The sequence below is a fragment of the Poecile atricapillus genome, chromosome 11 (genome assembly GCF_030490865.1).
Source record: "Poecile atricapillus isolate bPoeAtr1 chromosome 11, bPoeAtr1.hap1, whole genome shotgun sequence".
NCBI classification, from domain to species: domain Eukaryota; kingdom Metazoa; phylum Chordata; class Aves; order Passeriformes; family Paridae; genus Poecile; species Poecile atricapillus.
In genome coordinates this window covers 1,414,820-1,433,430 of record NC_081259.1, presented here as the reverse complement: position 1 = coordinate 1,433,430, position 18,611 = coordinate 1,414,820, and the positions used below count along the sequence as shown (strand labels likewise).

Genomic DNA, 18,611 nt, shown 5'->3' with positions numbered 1-18,611 from the left:
GAGACAGATTTTGGTGCTGCGTTTGGAAATGGGCTCCCTGTGTTCTGTTCTGTCCTGTCAGCGCTATTCCTGTCGTGTTTATTCTGCTGATTCCAAAATCTGATTAAATTTTGCTTCCCCCTTTAGATTAAAGGATGAAATTGTGAAGTGTTGGGTGGGGGCAGACTGAGCTTGGCTTAAAGCGTTGAGCCCGGCTTGCTTTGTAAAGCAGAGCTTAACAACGGAGCTTCCCGATCTTCAAAGAATCCTGGCAAAGAATTCCATGTTCAGTTGGATTTTTGGTGCCTTCCTAACAGGGTCTGCCCTGAAAATCCTGGGAATTTGGAGCTCTGGGAAGTGCAGGCACTGTGGATGCAGTCCCAGCTGCTCTGGGCGCGCTGGGAGCTGGGATGGGGAGAGAGGAGGGGAGGATGGCGAAGGAGAGGGAGGAATTTCCCAGTGAGGAGCTGCTTGGAGCTGCTCCAGCTCAGCTTGGGTGTTTCCCAAGGGTGGAGCCGGGCTGGGAGAGCTGGGAATGTTCCCCTGGAGAAGGGAAGGATCCAGGGAGAGCTGGGAATGTTCCCCTGGAGAAGGGAAGGATCCAGGCTGGGAGCTGGGAATGTTCCCCTGGAGAAGGGAAGGATCCAGGGAGAGCTGGGAATGTTCCCCTGGAGAAGGGAAGGATCCAGGGAAAGCTGGGAATGTTCCCCTGGAGAAGGGAAGGATCCAGGGAGAGCTCAGAGCCCCTTGCAGGGCCTGAAGGGGCTCCAGGAGAGCTGGAGAGGGATTTGGGATAAGGGACAGGACACAGGGAATGGCTCCAGAGTGGAGAAATGGAGATTTAGATGGATATTGGGAAGGAATTCCTCTCTGGGAAGGTGGGGAGGGCTGGGCTGGAATTCCCAGATTTTCTGTGGCTGCTCCTGGATCCCTGGAATATCCAAGGAGCAGCCTGGGACAGTGGAGGTGTCCCTGCCCTGGCACTGGAGGAGATTTAATTTCCCACCCAACCCAAATCACCCCAAGATGATCAGTCAATCCTTTCATTTCCATTTCCCCCTGCTAAAATCTTCTTTCCACCTCTTCCTCTCTTTTCTTGTTATCCCACAGGGATTCTTAGTCCATGGCTGTTTGAATAATCCCCTTTTACATGAACTCTGTGTATTTCTGTGTTCCAGGTGATACCCTTGGATATAACCCTGGAGCTCCAGAAGCAGATCATGTCCGAGTTAGAAATTCTCTACAAGGTGTGTGGATTTTACCCCTGGAATTCTTCTTGCTTCAGTTTTCCTCCAGCAGATTTTCAAACAGCCTCATGGCTTTCTTTTTTTCTTTTTCTCTCTTTTCCCCAGTGCGACTCCTCGTATATCATAGGATTTTATGGTGCTTTTTTTGTAGAAAACAGGATTTCATTGTGCACAGAGTTCATGGATGGTGAGTAGTGGATCCAGTTTGCTTTTGATTGCAGACTCGTTAAATGAGAAAGGAAATTTATTTACTTTTTTTTTTTTTTCCCCCTGTAGAATGAAATGCAATGGTAACACTCAAAAATCTGCAGCATTAATAATATTGCAGGTAGTTAAAAAAACCCAGAGCAGGTTGGGATTGGGGGATATTCTGCATTTTCCCTGCGTGGAACTTCGCTTACTTTTATGGAAAATGTAAATAGAAGAGAAATAAACGCAGCCTTAATTTGTGGTTTGATATTTGAGCCTCCCGTGCAATCTGTCCTCGCTGACAAAACAGCTGTTCCTCACTTGTAGTGTTTTGATAGCCAAAACAGCTTTTCCTTTCAAGAAATCTATTAACCCAATGTCCTGGGTGTTTGCAGTGGAAATCGTCTCTTAATTACCAGGCAAGGAGTTATTTTCCAGCCCAGCTGTTTCCCAGCTCGCTGCCGAGCTCCTTCTTCTTCCTCCCCACGCGAATCCTCAGCCCAAAACCATCCCAGACCCCTGCAGAGCTGTGCCTTGGGAATTCTGGATATTCCTGCTGGGACAATGCCCTGGTGGCAGCAGTTTTGTAACCCTGGCTGCTCCCTGCGAGGTGTTTTTGTGGCAGATGCTGTCCCTGCGTGTCTTCCCGACTTTCCCCGTGGAGCCAGAGCCTGCTCATCCCACCAGGATTTCCTTAGGAACCAGCATTTGGTGCCCCTGCCAGGTTTTCCCTGGATCCTTCCCTTCTCCAGGGGAACATTCCCAGCTCTCCCTGGATCCTTCCCTTCTCCAGGGGAACATTCCCAGCTCTCCCTGGATCCTTCCCTTCTCCAGGGGAACATTCCCAGCTCTCCCTGGATCCTTCCCTTCTCCAGGGGAACATTCCGTTGAGTTGAGGTGTAAAAGATCTCCCAAATAATTCACTTTGTGGCAGGGAAAAAAACCAAAATAAATCCCCAAACCTGTTTGGCACAGTTGAGCAGCTTCCTCCTTTCTGATGGGTGAAGGCCTTCAGGGTTTATGGTGCATTTTGTTTTCTCCTCGTTAAAATCCTGTTTTTACTGTTATTTCTCCCTTTTTTGCACTTTTCCCTCCCTCCCTGTGATGGCTGCACCCCTTTTCCAGTGTTCTCTGGGTGAAAAAATGAGATTTTATTCAATGTTTTATTTATAAAATCCCCAAACCCCACGAGTTAAATTCTTCCTTCCTTTAGGGTTGATGGTGCATTTTGTTTTCTGCCTTTTAAAACGATCTGTTACTTTGATTTCTCCCTTTTTACACTCCCAGTGATGGCTGCACCCACTTTTCTCTCACAAAATGGACAAAAAAGTCTTTTATTCAAGGTTTTGTTTTAAATAAACCCCAAAACCCCCACGATTTTACTTTGCTGTTGTGGTGACTCTTTGCCCTCTCACACACAGCGAGGTTTAAAACCTGCTGCCAAAACCAACAGCTGCCTGGAGCAGCTCCTGAAATTCCCATTGTGCTCCCAAAATTCAGTGATTTTTCCAAAAAAAAAAAAATCAGGAATAATTAGGGAAATATAATAATAATTATATAATTTATATATATTTATTTATATATATATAAATAAATAAATAATATAATAAACATATAATAAATATAAATAAATATACATTAATATATATAAAATATATTTAATAAAAGATATAATAATAATCAGGAAATAATAAGAATAAATAGGGACAGGAAGGCTCTGAATTCCTTTTGGAAAAGATTTCAGCCTTTAGGCAGAGTTTGCTGCCCATGCAGAAAGGGCTGGGAATTATTCTGGGGCTGACCCCGTGCTCTGCCTCATGTTGTGCTCTCCTTCTGGCACAAAGCACCAGCAATTACTTTAAAGGAAGAACAAAATGCAAATAATTTAATTTAAATTACTTAAAGGAAGAACAAAATGCAAATAAAAGGGGCCTTGCCTTGTTTTTATCCCCCCACCCACCCAGAGCTTTAATTTTCATTCAAAAAGATGCAGGAAAAGAGAATTAAAAAACCACTTTTCATCCTGCAGGTGAACTTTGCCACATTTTTGAGCCCTTTTGGATGTTTTAGTTTCTATTTGCTGAATCCATGTCCCAGGACTGCAGATCCCAGGAATTCCCTTTATGGATAAAAGGAATTTCTTTTATGGATAAAAGGAATTTCCTTTATGGATAAAAGGAATTTCCTTTATGGATAAAAGGAATTTCCTTTATGGATAACCTGGATCTGAGTCTTTTGGGATGCTCAGGGGCACAAATTGGTGCTTCCCTGGTACCTGCAGCCAGGAAAAAACCCAAAATAATTCCAAACCTTCAAACACCAAAGCCCTGAGGTTGAGCTGACCTGGATCAGCCAACTGATTTTAAAGAGCAGCAGAGATGTGAAATGAGTTTTTCCCTTTTTATTTGGAATAAAGTCGATGTTTTGGATGAAGGTGGTGAAGTGCTTTTCACTTGGGTGGGTGCCTCTTTCCCTTCAAAGTGCTGAATTCCTGCTAAATTCCCCTTGGAAAACAAGATGTGACCAGAGTTCACCTGGATTTCTGTACAGGTGTGGCACCTGACATTTTTGGAGTTGGAAAAGTTTTTGGGTTTTTTACAGAATTTTTTTCTCCACCAACAAACCTCTTGATTTCCTCATATTTTTTTGGCGAAAAAATGCTTTCCTTCATTTTTCCTGCCAGCTGTAACAGCCAAATTTGGAATTTTGGGGTGTGATGAAAAGAAAAACCTTTTTTTTTTTGGTGTAAAATAGAAGGATATGTTACAGGGATGATCAGGCCATGTGATTTCTGTCTGTGTTTATGTTTATAAATCAAATTTCCATCCCCACAGCATTTATATTTCCTCTTAAAACTGGCACTAATTATAAACCACGTGTGAACAGCACAGATAAAATTTAGTGAAGGACTGGAGTTTCAATAACTTGGAATCAGAAACCAAACTGAGTTTGTTTCTGACAGTGAAAACCACAAGGGGATAAAAAAAACCCCAAAATCCCACCCCAACCTCCTCTTTTTCAGTTTGTCCATTTATTTGCTTCATTCTGCTTGCAGATTTTTTTTAATTCTCATTTTTAAATTTCTTTTCTTGCCTTAAGAATTTGTGTTTCAGCCCAGGGATGTTTTGGACATTTGTTTTGATTTGTTTTTCCAGAAGAAAATGGAGATTTCCCAATCCCTTGGGAATGTCTGGAGGGATTTTTTAGAGGGAATCCCACATCCCCACAAATCTGTGCCAGGTTCTTTCTAAATTCTGGATTTCCTGGGAAAATTCCAACTGCTTCCCCAGGAAATCCAGGAATTTTATTTCAGCCATCGGCGTGGACACGGCCAAACCCTCCCTGGTGTGATGTCAGGAGGAAATGGCTTTAATCATGGACATAAAATAGATATTTATAGCCATTTAAATGGCTATTTATATCCATTTAATTGGGTATTTATATCCATTTAATCATGGGTAGGAATATATTGGATAGCACAGAATGGTAGCACCAGGCTTTGGGGACAGGAGTTGGGATACTTTGGACCCTCAAATCTGCTTTTTGGGATGATTTTGTTATTCCCAAGACTTTTTTCCACGCAGTTTGGAGTTCTTTAATGTTGATATTCTGTGCCTGGGAGGTTTTGTTGCTGCTGATTTCTGAGTGTTAATGCTAGAAGCAAAAAAAAAAAATTAAAAAAATTAAGAATAATCAGGGAAATATAATAATAATCAGGAAATAATAATAATAAATAGGGAAAATCAGTGCTGTTCTGTGTGGTTGGGGGGTTTTTAGGGTCAGATATTTTCTGACACAGTTATTTTCTGTCACTGGTGGTGTTTTTATTAATAACCAAGGCCTAGGGAACCCTTGGAGGCTGCAGATCTGGGGCACTTTTCAGCTGAGCTGTTTGTTCCTGCAGGGGGTTCTCTGGATGTTTACAGGAAAATTCCAGAACACGTTCTCGGGAGGATAGCGGTGGCTGTGAGTAATTTATTGCTTTTTATCTCTCTGGTTTTGGGGTTTTTTTGGGGTTGTGGGCGTGGGGAATTTGTGATTTTTGGGTGTTTTTTGGGGCAGGAGAGGTGGGAGAGGAGGGTTCCTCCTGCTGCTCCTCCAAATTCTGCTCAGTCTGGGATGGAGGAAAACTTCCTCTGGAATGAGCAGCACAGCCTCTGGAGGTTGATGGGATGCTGGCAGGGATGGGATTTCTCTCCTGTGAGCAAAAGCTGGAGAGGAGAAGGATCCAGGGAGAGCTGGGAATGTTCCCCTGGAGAAGGGAAGGATCCAGGGAGAGCTGGGAATGTTCCCCTGGAGAAGGGAAGGATCCAGGGAGAGCTGGGAATGTTCCCCTGGAGAAGGGAAGGATCCAGGGAGAGCTGGGAATGTTCCCCTGGAGAAGGGAAGGATCCAGGGAGAGCTGGGAATGTTCCCCTGGAGAAGGGAAGGATCCAGGGAGAGCTGGGAATGTTCCCCTGGAGAAGGGAAGGATCCAGGGAGAGCTGGGAATGTTCCCCTGGAGAAGGGAAGGATCCAGGGAGAGCTCAGAGCCCCTTGCAGGGCCTGAAGGGGCTCCAGGAGAGCTGGAGAGGGATTTGGGATAAGGGACAGGACACAGGGAATGGCTCCAGAGTGGGAAAAGTGGAGATTTAAATGGGATTTTGGGAAGGAATTCCTGCCTGGGAAGGTGGGGAGGGGCTGGGATGGAATTCCCAGATTTTCTATGGCTGATTTGGATCCCTGGAATGTCCAAGGCCAGGTTGGAGCAGTGGAGGTGTGGAGTGGGGTGGAGCTTTAGGGTCCCTCCCAACCCAAACCATTCCAGGATTCTGTTACACAAATCCATGTGGAAGGATGGGATAAATTGAGTGGGATAAAAGGGAAAAATAAAATTAAATTTCTGGAGCTCTGTGTGGTCCCATCCCTCCCTGCCAGCATTTCTTCCCATCAGGATGGAGCAGTGCTTTCAATCAGCTTTGTTTGTTTGAATATTTATTGTTATTATTAAATTATTATTAAATATTTTAAGCCCTTCTGCTCTCTGTGCAGGAGGAGGTTCAGGATCTCACAGGGTGTCATTTCCATCCTGACTCTCCTTAATTCTGCCTGGAATTAGGCAGGATTTCCTTGCCAGCCTGGAGGTTTAAGTTGGTTCCTGCCAGCAAAATGCAGAGGCAGAAGAGATTTTGTGTCTTCTCAAGGCTGGTGAGGAGGGTGAAGTTCTTCCCTTGGCACAGGCCGGTCTCTCACACCTGAGCAGCCCCAGGGAAGAGTTAATTGGGGTCATTTTTGGGGTGGTGAGGCTGTGCTGGCAGAAGAACCCACAGATCTCCTGGCTTTGGTCTTCAGGTGTTGACAATGGGATCCTTCAATCCCTTGGTAGATCATCCTCAGGGCTCTGCAGCCTTCAGCTGCTAAAAATCCACTGAAAACTCAAATTACAGACCGACAGAAAATGTGAAAGTTCCCCAAAAATCCATCTTTCCCCACAGCTGAGCACAGGGTAATGACCAATGTCTCAGTGGATCTCACCAGGGAGGGAGATACTGCAAAACAATTGCGAAATAATAAGGAACACTTTGATAACTTAAGCAGTTTAAAGCATAACAAAGTTATTCTATCATGTGCCATTTAATTAAGTGCTGGCTTTTCACATTCATTATACATCAAGCTGACAATTTAAATCCTTTAATCCAACACAGGCAGCTATTTAGTCTGTGTTCATTGTAATTCACAGCTCTCCTTTCCTCTTAATTTGTGTGGCCTGCCCAGGGTGATGAACATCCCTCTCTGATGCTGTTCCCTCTCTCAGCAGCTTCAGATCTGCTCATTATGTCCCTGCCAGTTCCTTGTGGAATTTGAGTGCTTTTCACCTCAGTTCAGAGGGAAAACCTCCTCATCTCCTCTCCCCTCTGGAGCAGGGAGTGGGAAGTTGCTCACACAATTCCCGGTTTTCCTGATGAGGATGGTTTGATAATCCTGGGTTGGGCTTCCAGCATTCCTTCATCTCATTCCTTCTCCTTTTCCTTCTCTCACTCATGGTTTGATCCATCCCCACCTCGGTTTTGTGTCTCCCCCATCCTCCCCTTGCCATTCCACAGGTGTTCTCCAGTTTTCCTCTCATCCCTGATGCTCCAGCCCCACCTTTTATGTCTCCATATCTGGATTTATTTTTTATTTTTATTCCCCTCGGGGTCATTTTGTCCCTGATCACTCAGCCTGTGAGCCTGACTCCCTGACACGGATATTTCACTTTTCCTAGTTATTTTATTTCCTGCTTTCCCCGTGCCCACTGCAGAGCAGGGGGTCAGGAATGAGGGGAACAAAGGAGTTGATGGAAGGGAATCTTCACCCTTTCCTCCTGCTCCCCGAGCAGAAGGTGAGCGCTGAGCCTGAGCCAGCAGCTCCTCCGCTCTGCTGCTGATTTTTGGAGCAGCAGAATTGTTGGAATCAGGCAGAAGAATCCTTTTGTTTTCCCTGGAATTCCTCAGTGGCACAGGAATTTCAGCCTCCTTGAGTCTGAGGTGGCAGCAGAGCCTTTCCAGGGGCTGGGGCTGCACAGACCCCATCATCCCCCTGAATTTGGGATTTTACCCAAATCCTGGGATTGCTGCCACACAAAAGCTGCAGTTTCCATATTTTTTTTCCTCCCCCAGTCTGGTTTTTTTGCCCCTTCCCCATGCCCAAAGTCTTTTATTCTCCCAAGACACGTCCAGTGCAGGAATCCATGGAAGCTGCTCACACTTCTTAATTGGAATTTGCATTTGTGGCAGTTTATTTTGAAGTGAAACCATTTCCAGAAGAAGAGGATGGAGCTCATCCAGGCCTTCCCTGCATCCCAGCACTCCTTTGGTGCCAGCTTTGGGATTGCTGTGGTTGGACTCATTGATCTGGGAGGGCTTTTCCAACCGAAATGGCACCACCGGGTTTGTCTTTCTCATCTTCTGCCCTCTCAACCTTTTGTGGATGACTTTTCATGGATGTGAAATTCCAGAGAGGCCCCAGAGCTGCTCCAGGGGTTGGAGCAGGGCTGAGAGAGCTGGGAATGTTCCCCTGGAGAAGGGAAGGATCCAGGGAGAGCTGGGAATGTTCCCCTGGAGAAGGGAAGGATCCAGGGAGAGCTGGGAATGTTCCCCTGGAGAAGGGAAGGATCCAGGGAGAGCTGGGAATGTTCCCCTGGAGAAGGGAAGGATCCAGGGAGAGCTCAGAGCCCCTTGCAGGGCCTGAAGGGGCTCCAGGAGAGCTGGAGAGGGATTTGGGATAAGGGATGGAGGGACAGGACACAGGGAATGGATTCCTGTCCAACCTGGCCTTGGACAATTCCAGGGATCCAGGGGCAGCCCCAGCTGCTCTGGGCACCTGTGCCAGGGCCTCTCCACCTTCCCAGGGAGGAATTCCTTCCCCAAAATCCCATCCAGCCCTGCCCTCTGGCACTGGGAGCCCTTCCCTGTGTCCTGTCCCTCCATCCCTTGGGAACAATCTCTCTCCATCTTTGTTTTTGGTTCCTTCAGGCCCTGGGAGGTCACAGCTGGGTCACCCTGGAGCTTCTCCAGGCTGGACAATCCCAGTTCTCTCAGCCTTTCCCACAGGAGATGGGGAGGGATCTCTGCCCTCACCCTGAGATCCATCCCAGTTCCCTCTGTGAGACCCCATCAGCGAGAAGGAGAAATCTCTCCAAAATCTTTCTCAAAATCTCCCTCCTCCCTCCTGTTTTTATTAGTGAGGAGCATTTTCCTGAAGGAAAATCAGATTTTTGGGAGGCCCAGAGCGCCGCTGTGGCTGCTGCTGTGGCTGGGGGTGTAAAACCCTCTCTCCCTTGGCTTTGCCACTTCACACATTTATTTTCCCTTCCATTTCTGAGGCAGTGACATTGTGCTCCGTGTTTTGAGCGCCGCTGTTGATTGAAGCTCTCCCTGAAAGGATGTGCACTTGAACTGTCAGCAGAGAGAGTGATTGACAGCAGGTGGAAGCACTTTTTGTGTCAAGGCTTTGTCAAGGCATTGTTGTAAAAACCTCCTTTGCTGAATGCCAATAATTCCTGCTCCAGCTTCACTCAAAAGAATCTCCCTTCCAGTTTTAGAATGGTATTTAATGCTTGAGAGTCCTTCCCTAACAGGCAAATGTAAGGGGAGTGAATAACGAGGTGAGTCCATCTGGGGGGGCTCCTGTGAGCAGATTTACAGCCCAGGATAAAGGGAAAAAACTCCTTTTTTTTATTCCTTTGTGCACCCAGAGAATCTGAAGGGAGAGTTTGGTTAATTCCACGGCTTCCCTCACTGCTTGCCCAGCACTTGTTCCATAATAAAGATGTTTAATAACTCCCAGCCGTTGATTTATTTCATGAGAAATGTTTCTCCTTTTTTATTTTATTTTTTTTAAATGGATGCTTGCTTTAAACTAAATTATTTCCTATGGTTTTAAATATTTTCAATAGTCTAAATACATTTTTAATAATCAAAGAGCTTACTGTCCTGAAAATCCCTTTGGCCATCAGAGGAAGCTTGAAATCTCCTTGATTTATTTTTGCATTGATCCTTTATTATTTTAATTATTAGTATTACCGTATTATTATATTTAATTATTATTATTTTCATTATTACTATTACTGTAACTGCATTATTATTATGTCAAAACTCTGTGGATAGAATTTCCATTTGCTTTACGTAAGCCATGGAATCCTAGAAGGATGAAAGTTGGAAAAAAGCCTTTAAAATCATCAAATCCAAGGGTTTTGAAAGGCTTGAGGTGATCAAGCAACACCCCTGGGTGGGCAGAATTTGACCAAAACTTTCATTAAAGGTAAAAAGGATCTGAGGCCAGCAGATAATTTGGTTTGGAGTGAGTCTGAGGGAGGAATTATCTCCTGGAACAATTCATTTGGGATCCACCATGGTTATTTGTTTTACCAATCTGATTGCACCAACATCATTTTCCTTACAGAATAAATTTTAAATTTTGAAAGAGTTTCTAATCCAGGAGGAAGGCAGAAAATTACTGTGCTCTCTGCTTTCACTCTGTATCATTTTTAGCACTTCTGCTTGATCACTGCAACACAAATAATTTCATTTTGGCCTACTCAGAGCACAAAAAAAAATGTAATTGTCTTGACTGCAGAATTCAAACAACTTCAGCAGTGTCAGAAACGCTTCATTGTTCTGGAGATCCATGAGGAAAACGTCTTGGAAATGGAATTAAATTTCTCCTCAGGGATGGAAAGTGTTTAAAGGAGGCAGCAGGGATGGGCTGGGAAGGGCAGCAGTGGTTGAAGTGGTTTGGTTCAATTTTGGGCTGGGGTTTGGAGTTTGGCTTTGGCAGCTTTGGTGCTGGAGGGAGCAAATTTTGAAACTTGCCCAGGTTTAGGAATTAGATTTACCTGTAGGAATTGTATCTTAGGGGCTGGATTTACCTGTAGGAATTGTGTTTTAGGAGTTGGATTTGTAGGAATTGTGTTTTAGGAGTTGGATTTGTAGGAATTGTACTTTAGGGGCTGGATTTACCTGTAGGAATTGTATTTTAGGATTTACCTATAAGAATTATGTTTTAGGAGTTAGATTTACCTGTAGGAATTGTACTTTAGGGGCTGGATTTACCTGTAGGAATGGTGTTTTAGGAGTTGTATTTACCTATAGGAATTGTATTTTAGGAGCTGGATTTACCTGTAGGAATTGTATTTTAGGATTTACCCATAGGAATTGTGTTTTAGGAGTTGGGTTTACCTGTAGGAATTGTATTTTAGGAGCTGGAATTATTTGTAAGAATTGTATTTTAGGATTTACCTGTAGGAATTGTATTTTAGGATTTACCTATAAGAATTATGTTTTAGGAGTTAGATTTACCTATAGGAATTGTATCTTAGGGGCTGGATTTACCTGTAGGAATTGTGTTTAAGGATTTACCCGTAGGAATTGTGTTTTAGGAGCTGGATTTATTTGTAAGAATTATATTTTAGGATTTACCTGTAGGAATTGTATTTTAGGAGCTGGATTTACCTGTAGGAATTGTGTTTTAGGATTTACCCATAGGAATTGTGTTTTAGGAGTTGGATTTACCTATAGGAATTGTGTTTTAGGAGCTGGAATTATTTGTAAGAATTGTATTTTAGGATTTACCTGTAGGAATTGTGTTTTAGGAGCTGGATTTGTAGGAATTGTATTTTAGGATTTACCTGTAAGAATTATGTTTTAGGAGTTGTATTTACCTGTAGGAATTGTATTTTAGGGGCTGGATTTACCTGTAGGAATTGTGTTTTAGGATTTACCTGTAGGAATTGTATTTTAGGAGCTGGATTTACTTTCAGGAACTGTGTTTTAGAAGCTGGAATTTCCCTGCTGTGGGATGCAGCAGGATTTGTGTTTGGTCCAAAATGAGAGGAGAATCAGGGAATTTCTACAGCTCAGGAAGAAAAGTTCCACATTTGCACTGAGTAAATAAAAGCCAGGAAAGTTAAGGAAAAGGCACAGGATTGAGCAAATGGAAAAAAGGGAAGGGAGGATGAAGTGGAAGAGGTTATTTAGAGATTTTTTTGCTTTCCATCCTTTGGCCTTCAGGATTCTGAGCAGCCCAGCACTGACAGGTGAATTAAAGATTCACTGAGATGCCTGAAGGGATTCAGTGTGAGCTCAGCTTACAGGTGCTGGGGGAAAATTAATTTGTGTATTAATAATTGGTGTATTGGTAAAGGCCTTTAAATGCATTTTTAATAATCAAAAATCATTAATAAAGGACCTGCTGCAGGTTTTTAGCAGGGGAGGGAGGTGGGGTCTCCCCTTTTTGTGGTCCTGCCCTTCATTCTTACAGCTGGGTTCTCTGACCTCCCACCCCAGCTGAAATGTGGAATTTTTCCTTTCAGGAATCCCTAAAATGTGATTTTTCTTTCTTTCACCTAAAGGTTGTGAAAGGCCTGACCTATTTATGGAGCCTGAAGATTTTACACAGAGGTGAGTAGCAGATGTTTTCTGTCCCCCAATGAAATTTTAACACCACTTTTCTCCAAAGACACTTGACCAAGCAAACATCTGCTTTGAGTCCAGTGGGCTTGTGCAGAATGAATCTTACTCATTAACCTTGCAGACTTCCTTGTAAAACATTTTTATTGCTCTTTTACTGCCCTCCCTCCTCCCCTGAAAAGGACTGAAGAGAGAAATGAATTTTTACAGGGATTTAAAAGCTTAGGGTTGCAAACAGGTGCCTGGTGGAAAAATCAGCATGGAAATGAGATGTTTGAGTGGTGTTGGATACAGAAAATAGGAGTTTTTGGATACAGAAAAAGGAGTTTTCTTTGGTGCTTCAGAAATCTCATGTGACAGCCACAGATGTTGCTGGAGGCTCAGGTCTTTAAAATCGTGTCCCCATCCATGGTCAGGGACAGTTAAAGGCTTTCAACCTGCTTGGACATAAGTCACTTTTGGGTTTTGCTCTTTATTCTCTTTCCTGTAGCTGAGTTGGGGCATTTTTTTTTTATTAAACTCTTCTGTTGTGCTGCTGTACGTTTAGAACCTGCTTCAGATTTTTGCTGTGCCACTAGAAAAAAATCTCCTCTCCTGCCTGGGTTTCCTTGCCTTGATTGAGGAGCAGCTCTGGGATTTTGATGAATGATGTTTGGTCTTTGCTGTGGTCTGAGGAAAAGCTCAGAAAGTGATTTTTCATCACTCTTCTGATTTTTCTGGCCTTGCTCTGTTGCTGGATTGACCCAGCACTGCAGAATGCCGTGGAGGGCACAGCGAGCACTCCAGGTTCAGCAGCTTCCCCAAGAATTGTATCATTTCACCCATTTTTAGGGTTCAGAAAATGTAAATTCCTGTATCTTCAAAGCAGGGACAGAGGGATGGAATGGCAGGCAGGTGATTATTTCTCCAGGTGATGTCCTTCAGCTGGTTTTGATGCTCAGAGGTAAAAGAAGGAATTTTGACTCCTGATTTTCGAGCAGGAGAGTCAGGAATTTCCAGGGAAGGGGTGAAGCAGTCCTGGGGCAGAGCTGTGTGCCTGGAGCAGGGAATTAAAGCCCAGGAAACCAAACAATGAGCAAGTCTTTTATTGCAGATCAGACATCTCAGCAAATATTACAGCTTCACTTCAAAACAAACCTCGCAACTAATGAGGTGATAGCCGTGCATATTAATAAACCCCGAGCTGGAGTCATCACACCCACATCAAACATAAACATAAGATTAACACCTCCACCACTTCCTTGGAAGATGTGAGAATGTCCCAATGATAAGTGTGCTCTTTTCCCCAGAGGATAAGAAGTAGAAATGGAAGGGTAATGAGAAATTAACTTAGATTTAAAACAGAATTAGCAATTAAACAAGTCTAATCATGTACAAAGTCAAAGTTTGTCTAAAGACAAACCAAAATCTGTTAGGTTCAAGAATAAGTATAGACCGTGTGCATTTTATCTGCTGTGTTTTGCTTTGTTCACACCTGCTTATTAAAGGAAGTGCAGGAAATCAATGTTACCCACTTGTGTTTAATTGTACTGAGCTGCACTGGTGTGCTTGCCTCTGTGAGTGTTGGGGGTGTTCCTATATATTACATATTTATATTTATATTTATATTTATATTTATATTTATATTTATATTTATATTTATATTTATATTTATATTTATATTTATATTTATATTTATATTTGTTTCATGGTTTGGGCACCTCAGTTCCAGGTTAGGTTTCAAATGGAAGTTGTGGAAGTGAACTTCAGTTGAAATGAGGGAGAATGGAGGATGTGGAGATCTCCTGCTGTGTGGCAGGAGGAGGTTTGTGCATCACTCAGAGCATCTCCTTTTCCCCCAGGATATCACCAATCCAAGGATCTTCCACTCCTCTTTGTTCTGGGACAGGCACTGGGGAGCATTCCCATCTTCCCAGCGGTGATTGTTTGCTGAGGATTTCACCAAAGATGTCCAGAGCTGCACATTTGACTCTCCCCCCTCTCCTGTTTTATCTCTGGGGGATGTAATCAGCATTAGGGCCACCTAACGAGACACAGACACAAATCCAGGGCTGTTTGTGGATTTATCCACCTGGGATGGTGGAAGCTGTCCCTGCCCATGGCAGGGAGGGACAGGATCAGCTTTAAGATCCCCTCTCACCCCAGCCTTCCCAGGATTCTGTGCTTCCACACATTTATTTATGTCTGTGTGTAAACCTAAACACAGGCTTGCCCACTTATAGACCACTTAAGGCTTATTTAAAAAAAGAAATAAACCTGGCCCCTGCCAAACCACGCTGCTGCCTTCCTTGAACCTGGCCTGTTGCTGTTTGCTGTTTTTAAAAGCCAGGAGAAGTCAAGAGACAGCTTTTAAAGCATCTCAGGGCTTTTTTTTTTTTATTTTATTTCTTTTTATTTTTTTTCCCCTCCCTCACACAATCATGAATCTGTTTATTTTTCAATGCCACCAAGGAGTGAAATGTTTGGTGTTCAAAAAGCTGAACCTCTGATGGTTCTATTTACTGGTGAGTAAGAGCTTGGAGGTCCTGTTTGTTTGCAGAGAGGTGAAACTACTCAGGCAGCTCCATCAGGAGGAGAACTTGTTCATCCTCTATAATGATGCTTCATAGAAATCATTTGTATTAAGCAAGCCCTGGTAATGGGAGCATAATGACCCCTTTTGGCTCTTGTTTAAATTCTTTCACTTCTCAACACTAATATTAATCACAAGCAGATGGTGCAGAACATTATTTATGCACACTCGTTTCCCAAACCCAAAAAAATATTTAACCCATTAACTGAAGTGGGTGATGAGACCAAAAGGCTGATTTGCTGATGAGCTGATTTTCCTCCCTGCTTTCAGTATCAGATATTTTGTGCTGTCACTTCCTTTTCTTTCTGAGGAAATGAACACAACCATTGGAATGTACAGCAAATACTTGATTAAATTCCCTGGGTTTTTTTTTGTGGTGCTGTTGAATTCTGCTGGAAGGACAGCTTGGATTTGCCCTTACAGGGTTTGTTTGACTGCCCCTTGCTCTGCAGGGTCCCTTAATTACCAATTAGCCAATTACCCAGTGCTTTCTTCCCGTTAGGATTTTCTGTCTGCAGCTTTGTGGAAGGATTTGGGGATCCTTTTTGCTACAACTAAAAACAGAACTGATTATGCTCAGTTTTCCCCTAAAAGCTGGACATGCTGGAATATCAGCATTCCCTGTGTGCTGCAGCTCCTGGGGCTGGGCTCATTCCAGCCAAGCCCAGCTCAGAGGTGGCTCCAGATTTTTAGGAAGAAGGTGAGACAGGAATATTCTGCACCTCATTCTGCTCAGGATTCAGGAGAGAGCCTCTGCCCTCTGCCTGCTTGGATTTAGCAAAGTCACTCAGCTCCAGAGGAGGCAAAACTCCATCAAAAGTGCAGCACGTGGCTTGAATTCCTAAAGATGGAGATCAGCAAACACAAACTGAGGCTCTGGATGCTCAGGACTGGGTTTTTTTGGGGGGGAAATGACAGAATTTACAGAATTTACAGAATTTACAGAAATTACAGTGCCAGCAGTGTTGCTGCCTCACTTTTAAAAGTACTGACCCACCTGGGGTCTGTAGGATCTCCTGGATGCTCCCATTTTTAGTCTGGATTTTTCAGCTGGAATACAGGCCAGCGTTTAATCAGCTCCTTAATTGAGGTTCTACGTTTCTACATCGCAGAGACAAATTAAGGCAGCTCCTGTGGCACCAGGAAACAGCTGCTAAACCAAGGCAAACCTAATGATAAACAAAATTAGGTTCTTTTCTAGTTGGGTTTCATCCATCTGCCCCCAACCAGTGCTCACTTTTAGAGGAGGCACTGATTCAAGCTGTTGCTTTTAATCCATTTTGACAGAAGAAAGCAGTGATTAGGCAAAGCCAGGCTCTAATCTTGCCATGTTCCAAGCCAGGCTGTAACGTGAACGTTCTGCTCCCCTGCTGGCATCCCTGGAACAGCAAAGATGTTCAATGTTTCCTGCTCTAAAGCCAGGCTGGATGTGGGGTTTATTCCCATCTTGGTTTTATTTTGCACCCACTTCCTTTGGGGGACTCAGCATCAGGAGATTTGTATTGATACTCTGATTTTGGGAGGATTAAAATTATTATTATTATTATTATTATTATTATTATTATTATTATTATTATTATTATTATTATTATTATTGTTATTATTATTATTAATATTATTATTATTGTTATTATTATTACTATTATTATTATCATTATCATTATTATTATTACTATTATTACTATTACTATTATTATTTTTTATATTTTGATATTTTTATTTTTATTATTATCATATGTTATATATTATATATTATTTATTGTATATTATATGTTATATATTGTATATTATATATTATATATTATATAATATATTATAATGATATATTTATTATATTTATTATATTTTTATTACATTTTATTATATTTATTACATTTTATTATATTTTATTTTTATATTTATTACTATATTTTAATTAATTTTTTTATTATTATTTTTATTTTATCAATGGTTTATTTATGGAATTCCATCTTCATTTCAGGCTGATTTTTGCAGTTTGCTAAAATCCCTGTGAGTTCTTTTCCTGAGTGCACTTGCACTGGATGTTCAGGAGTTTATTCCCATGTTGCTTTTACAGCAATTTCCTCTGGCATCAGCATCAGGATATTTTCCCTGCTTTTGGGATGGACACTGATGATTCCTCTGCTGGGATGGGGTTGGCTGATGATTTTAGGGCTCTGCAGAAGCTCTAAAACGTGGATGTGGAGCCAGAAGCTCTGAGAAAAAGTGCACAAAGCAGAGCTGCAGGATTAATCCTTGCCCAAATATTCCACTTCCATCTGTCCCTATGGAATTCCAGCCTTTTTTTGGGGCTGATTTTGCAGTTTGTTAAAATCCCTGTGAGTTCTTTTCCTTGGGGTCTGTTCCAGGTTGGTGTCACCTGCAGGTTTAATAATGTGGATTTTTAGTATTGTATAAAGTCATCTGCGTAAATACCATATTAAATCTGTGTGGAGAGGAGGTATTTTATATTTTTTTATATTTTTAATATATTTTTTTTATTTTTTAATATATTTTTATATTTTTTAATATTTTTATATATTTATATTTTTATATTTTTATATTTTTAATATTTTTATATTTTAATATATTTTTAATATATTTTTATATTTTAATGTTTTTATATTTTTATATTTTTATATTTTTATATTTTTATAATTTTTATATTTTAATATATTTTTATATTTTAATATATTTTTATATATTTTTATATTTTAATATTTTTAATATTTTTATATTTTTATATATTTTTATATATTTTATATTTTCTATATATTTTCTATTTTTTTATATTTATGGAATTTTATCTGTGCCTGCTGACTTACAAACCAGCACATTTGAAGTAGATATTTACAATATTTCCTCTCAAAAGCCACATTCCCAATGCTCCCTGGGCATTTGGGGCTGTCCTGTGCAGAGCCAGGAGCTGGATTTTGATGTGGCTCCCTTCCAATCCAAGATATTCTGTATTTATTATCCAGATCATGCAAATAACGTGTTTTTTTTCCCCAAAACAGATGTGAAACCATCCAATATGTTGGTGAACACCCGTGGCCAGGTGAAGCTCTGTGACTTTGGGGTCAGCACCCAGGTAAATTCCCCCTTTTTTGCATAAATTCCCTTCCTGGTGTCAAAATCACCTGGCAGCCCCACAGCAAACCCCTCTCTGCTGGGACAACCCTTTTCATTTTTAATCTCTGGGCGACTTTTCCTTCATCTGAATATGATTGTTCATTGTTTAATGACAGTAAAAACTGCTGATATTGTAATTACTACTTACCAATAGCAAACTTCATTGAAATGCAGCTTTGATCTGGGAGCCTTTTGCCCAGACAAAAGGGAGGGCAGAGCAAGGGACGTGTCTGGGGAGCCCAACTGGCCCACAATAAAAATTAATATTGGGAGCAACAATAGTGGTGGGCTTTGACAATGAGCAGCACAAATTTTAATTAATTTCCATTTTGGGCCTCCCTGGAGGACTTCTCTGCTAGTGACCCATGAGCTGGCTGTGCTGTTGATTTGAATTTCAGCACCTTTTTCCTCTCAGCCAAACACCAAGCCCAAAGAGAAGGTCAGCCTTGTATTATGGGCTGGCAGGCTCTGTTGTCCCTCCAGCATTTAAGGGATGAATTGGGGCTTTATTCACATCTGACTAAAAAAAAAAAAAAAATAAAAAATGAGTTGATCCTACTCCCT

At 42.0% G+C, this 18,611-nt stretch overlaps 1 protein-coding gene across 3 annotated transcripts in view; it reads left to right on the top strand.

Moving 5' to 3' along the window:
- The window catches only part of MAP2K5 (mitogen-activated protein kinase kinase 5), a 133,695-nt gene that overhangs the window by 44,361 nt on the left and 70,723 nt on the right, over positions 1-18,611 (top strand). For all 3 annotated transcript variants that reach the window (XM_058846791.1, XM_058846790.1, XM_058846792.1), the window contains exons 10-14: positions 1,158-1,226; positions 1,332-1,413; positions 5,320-5,381; positions 12,286-12,334; positions 17,933-18,006. In XM_058846791.1, the coding sequence (XP_058702774.1) occupies positions 1,158-1,226; positions 1,332-1,413; positions 5,320-5,381; positions 12,286-12,334; positions 17,933-18,006 (336 nt within the window). The remainder of the gene's footprint in view (positions 1-1,157; positions 1,227-1,331; positions 1,414-5,319; positions 5,382-12,285; positions 12,335-17,932; positions 18,007-18,611) is intronic.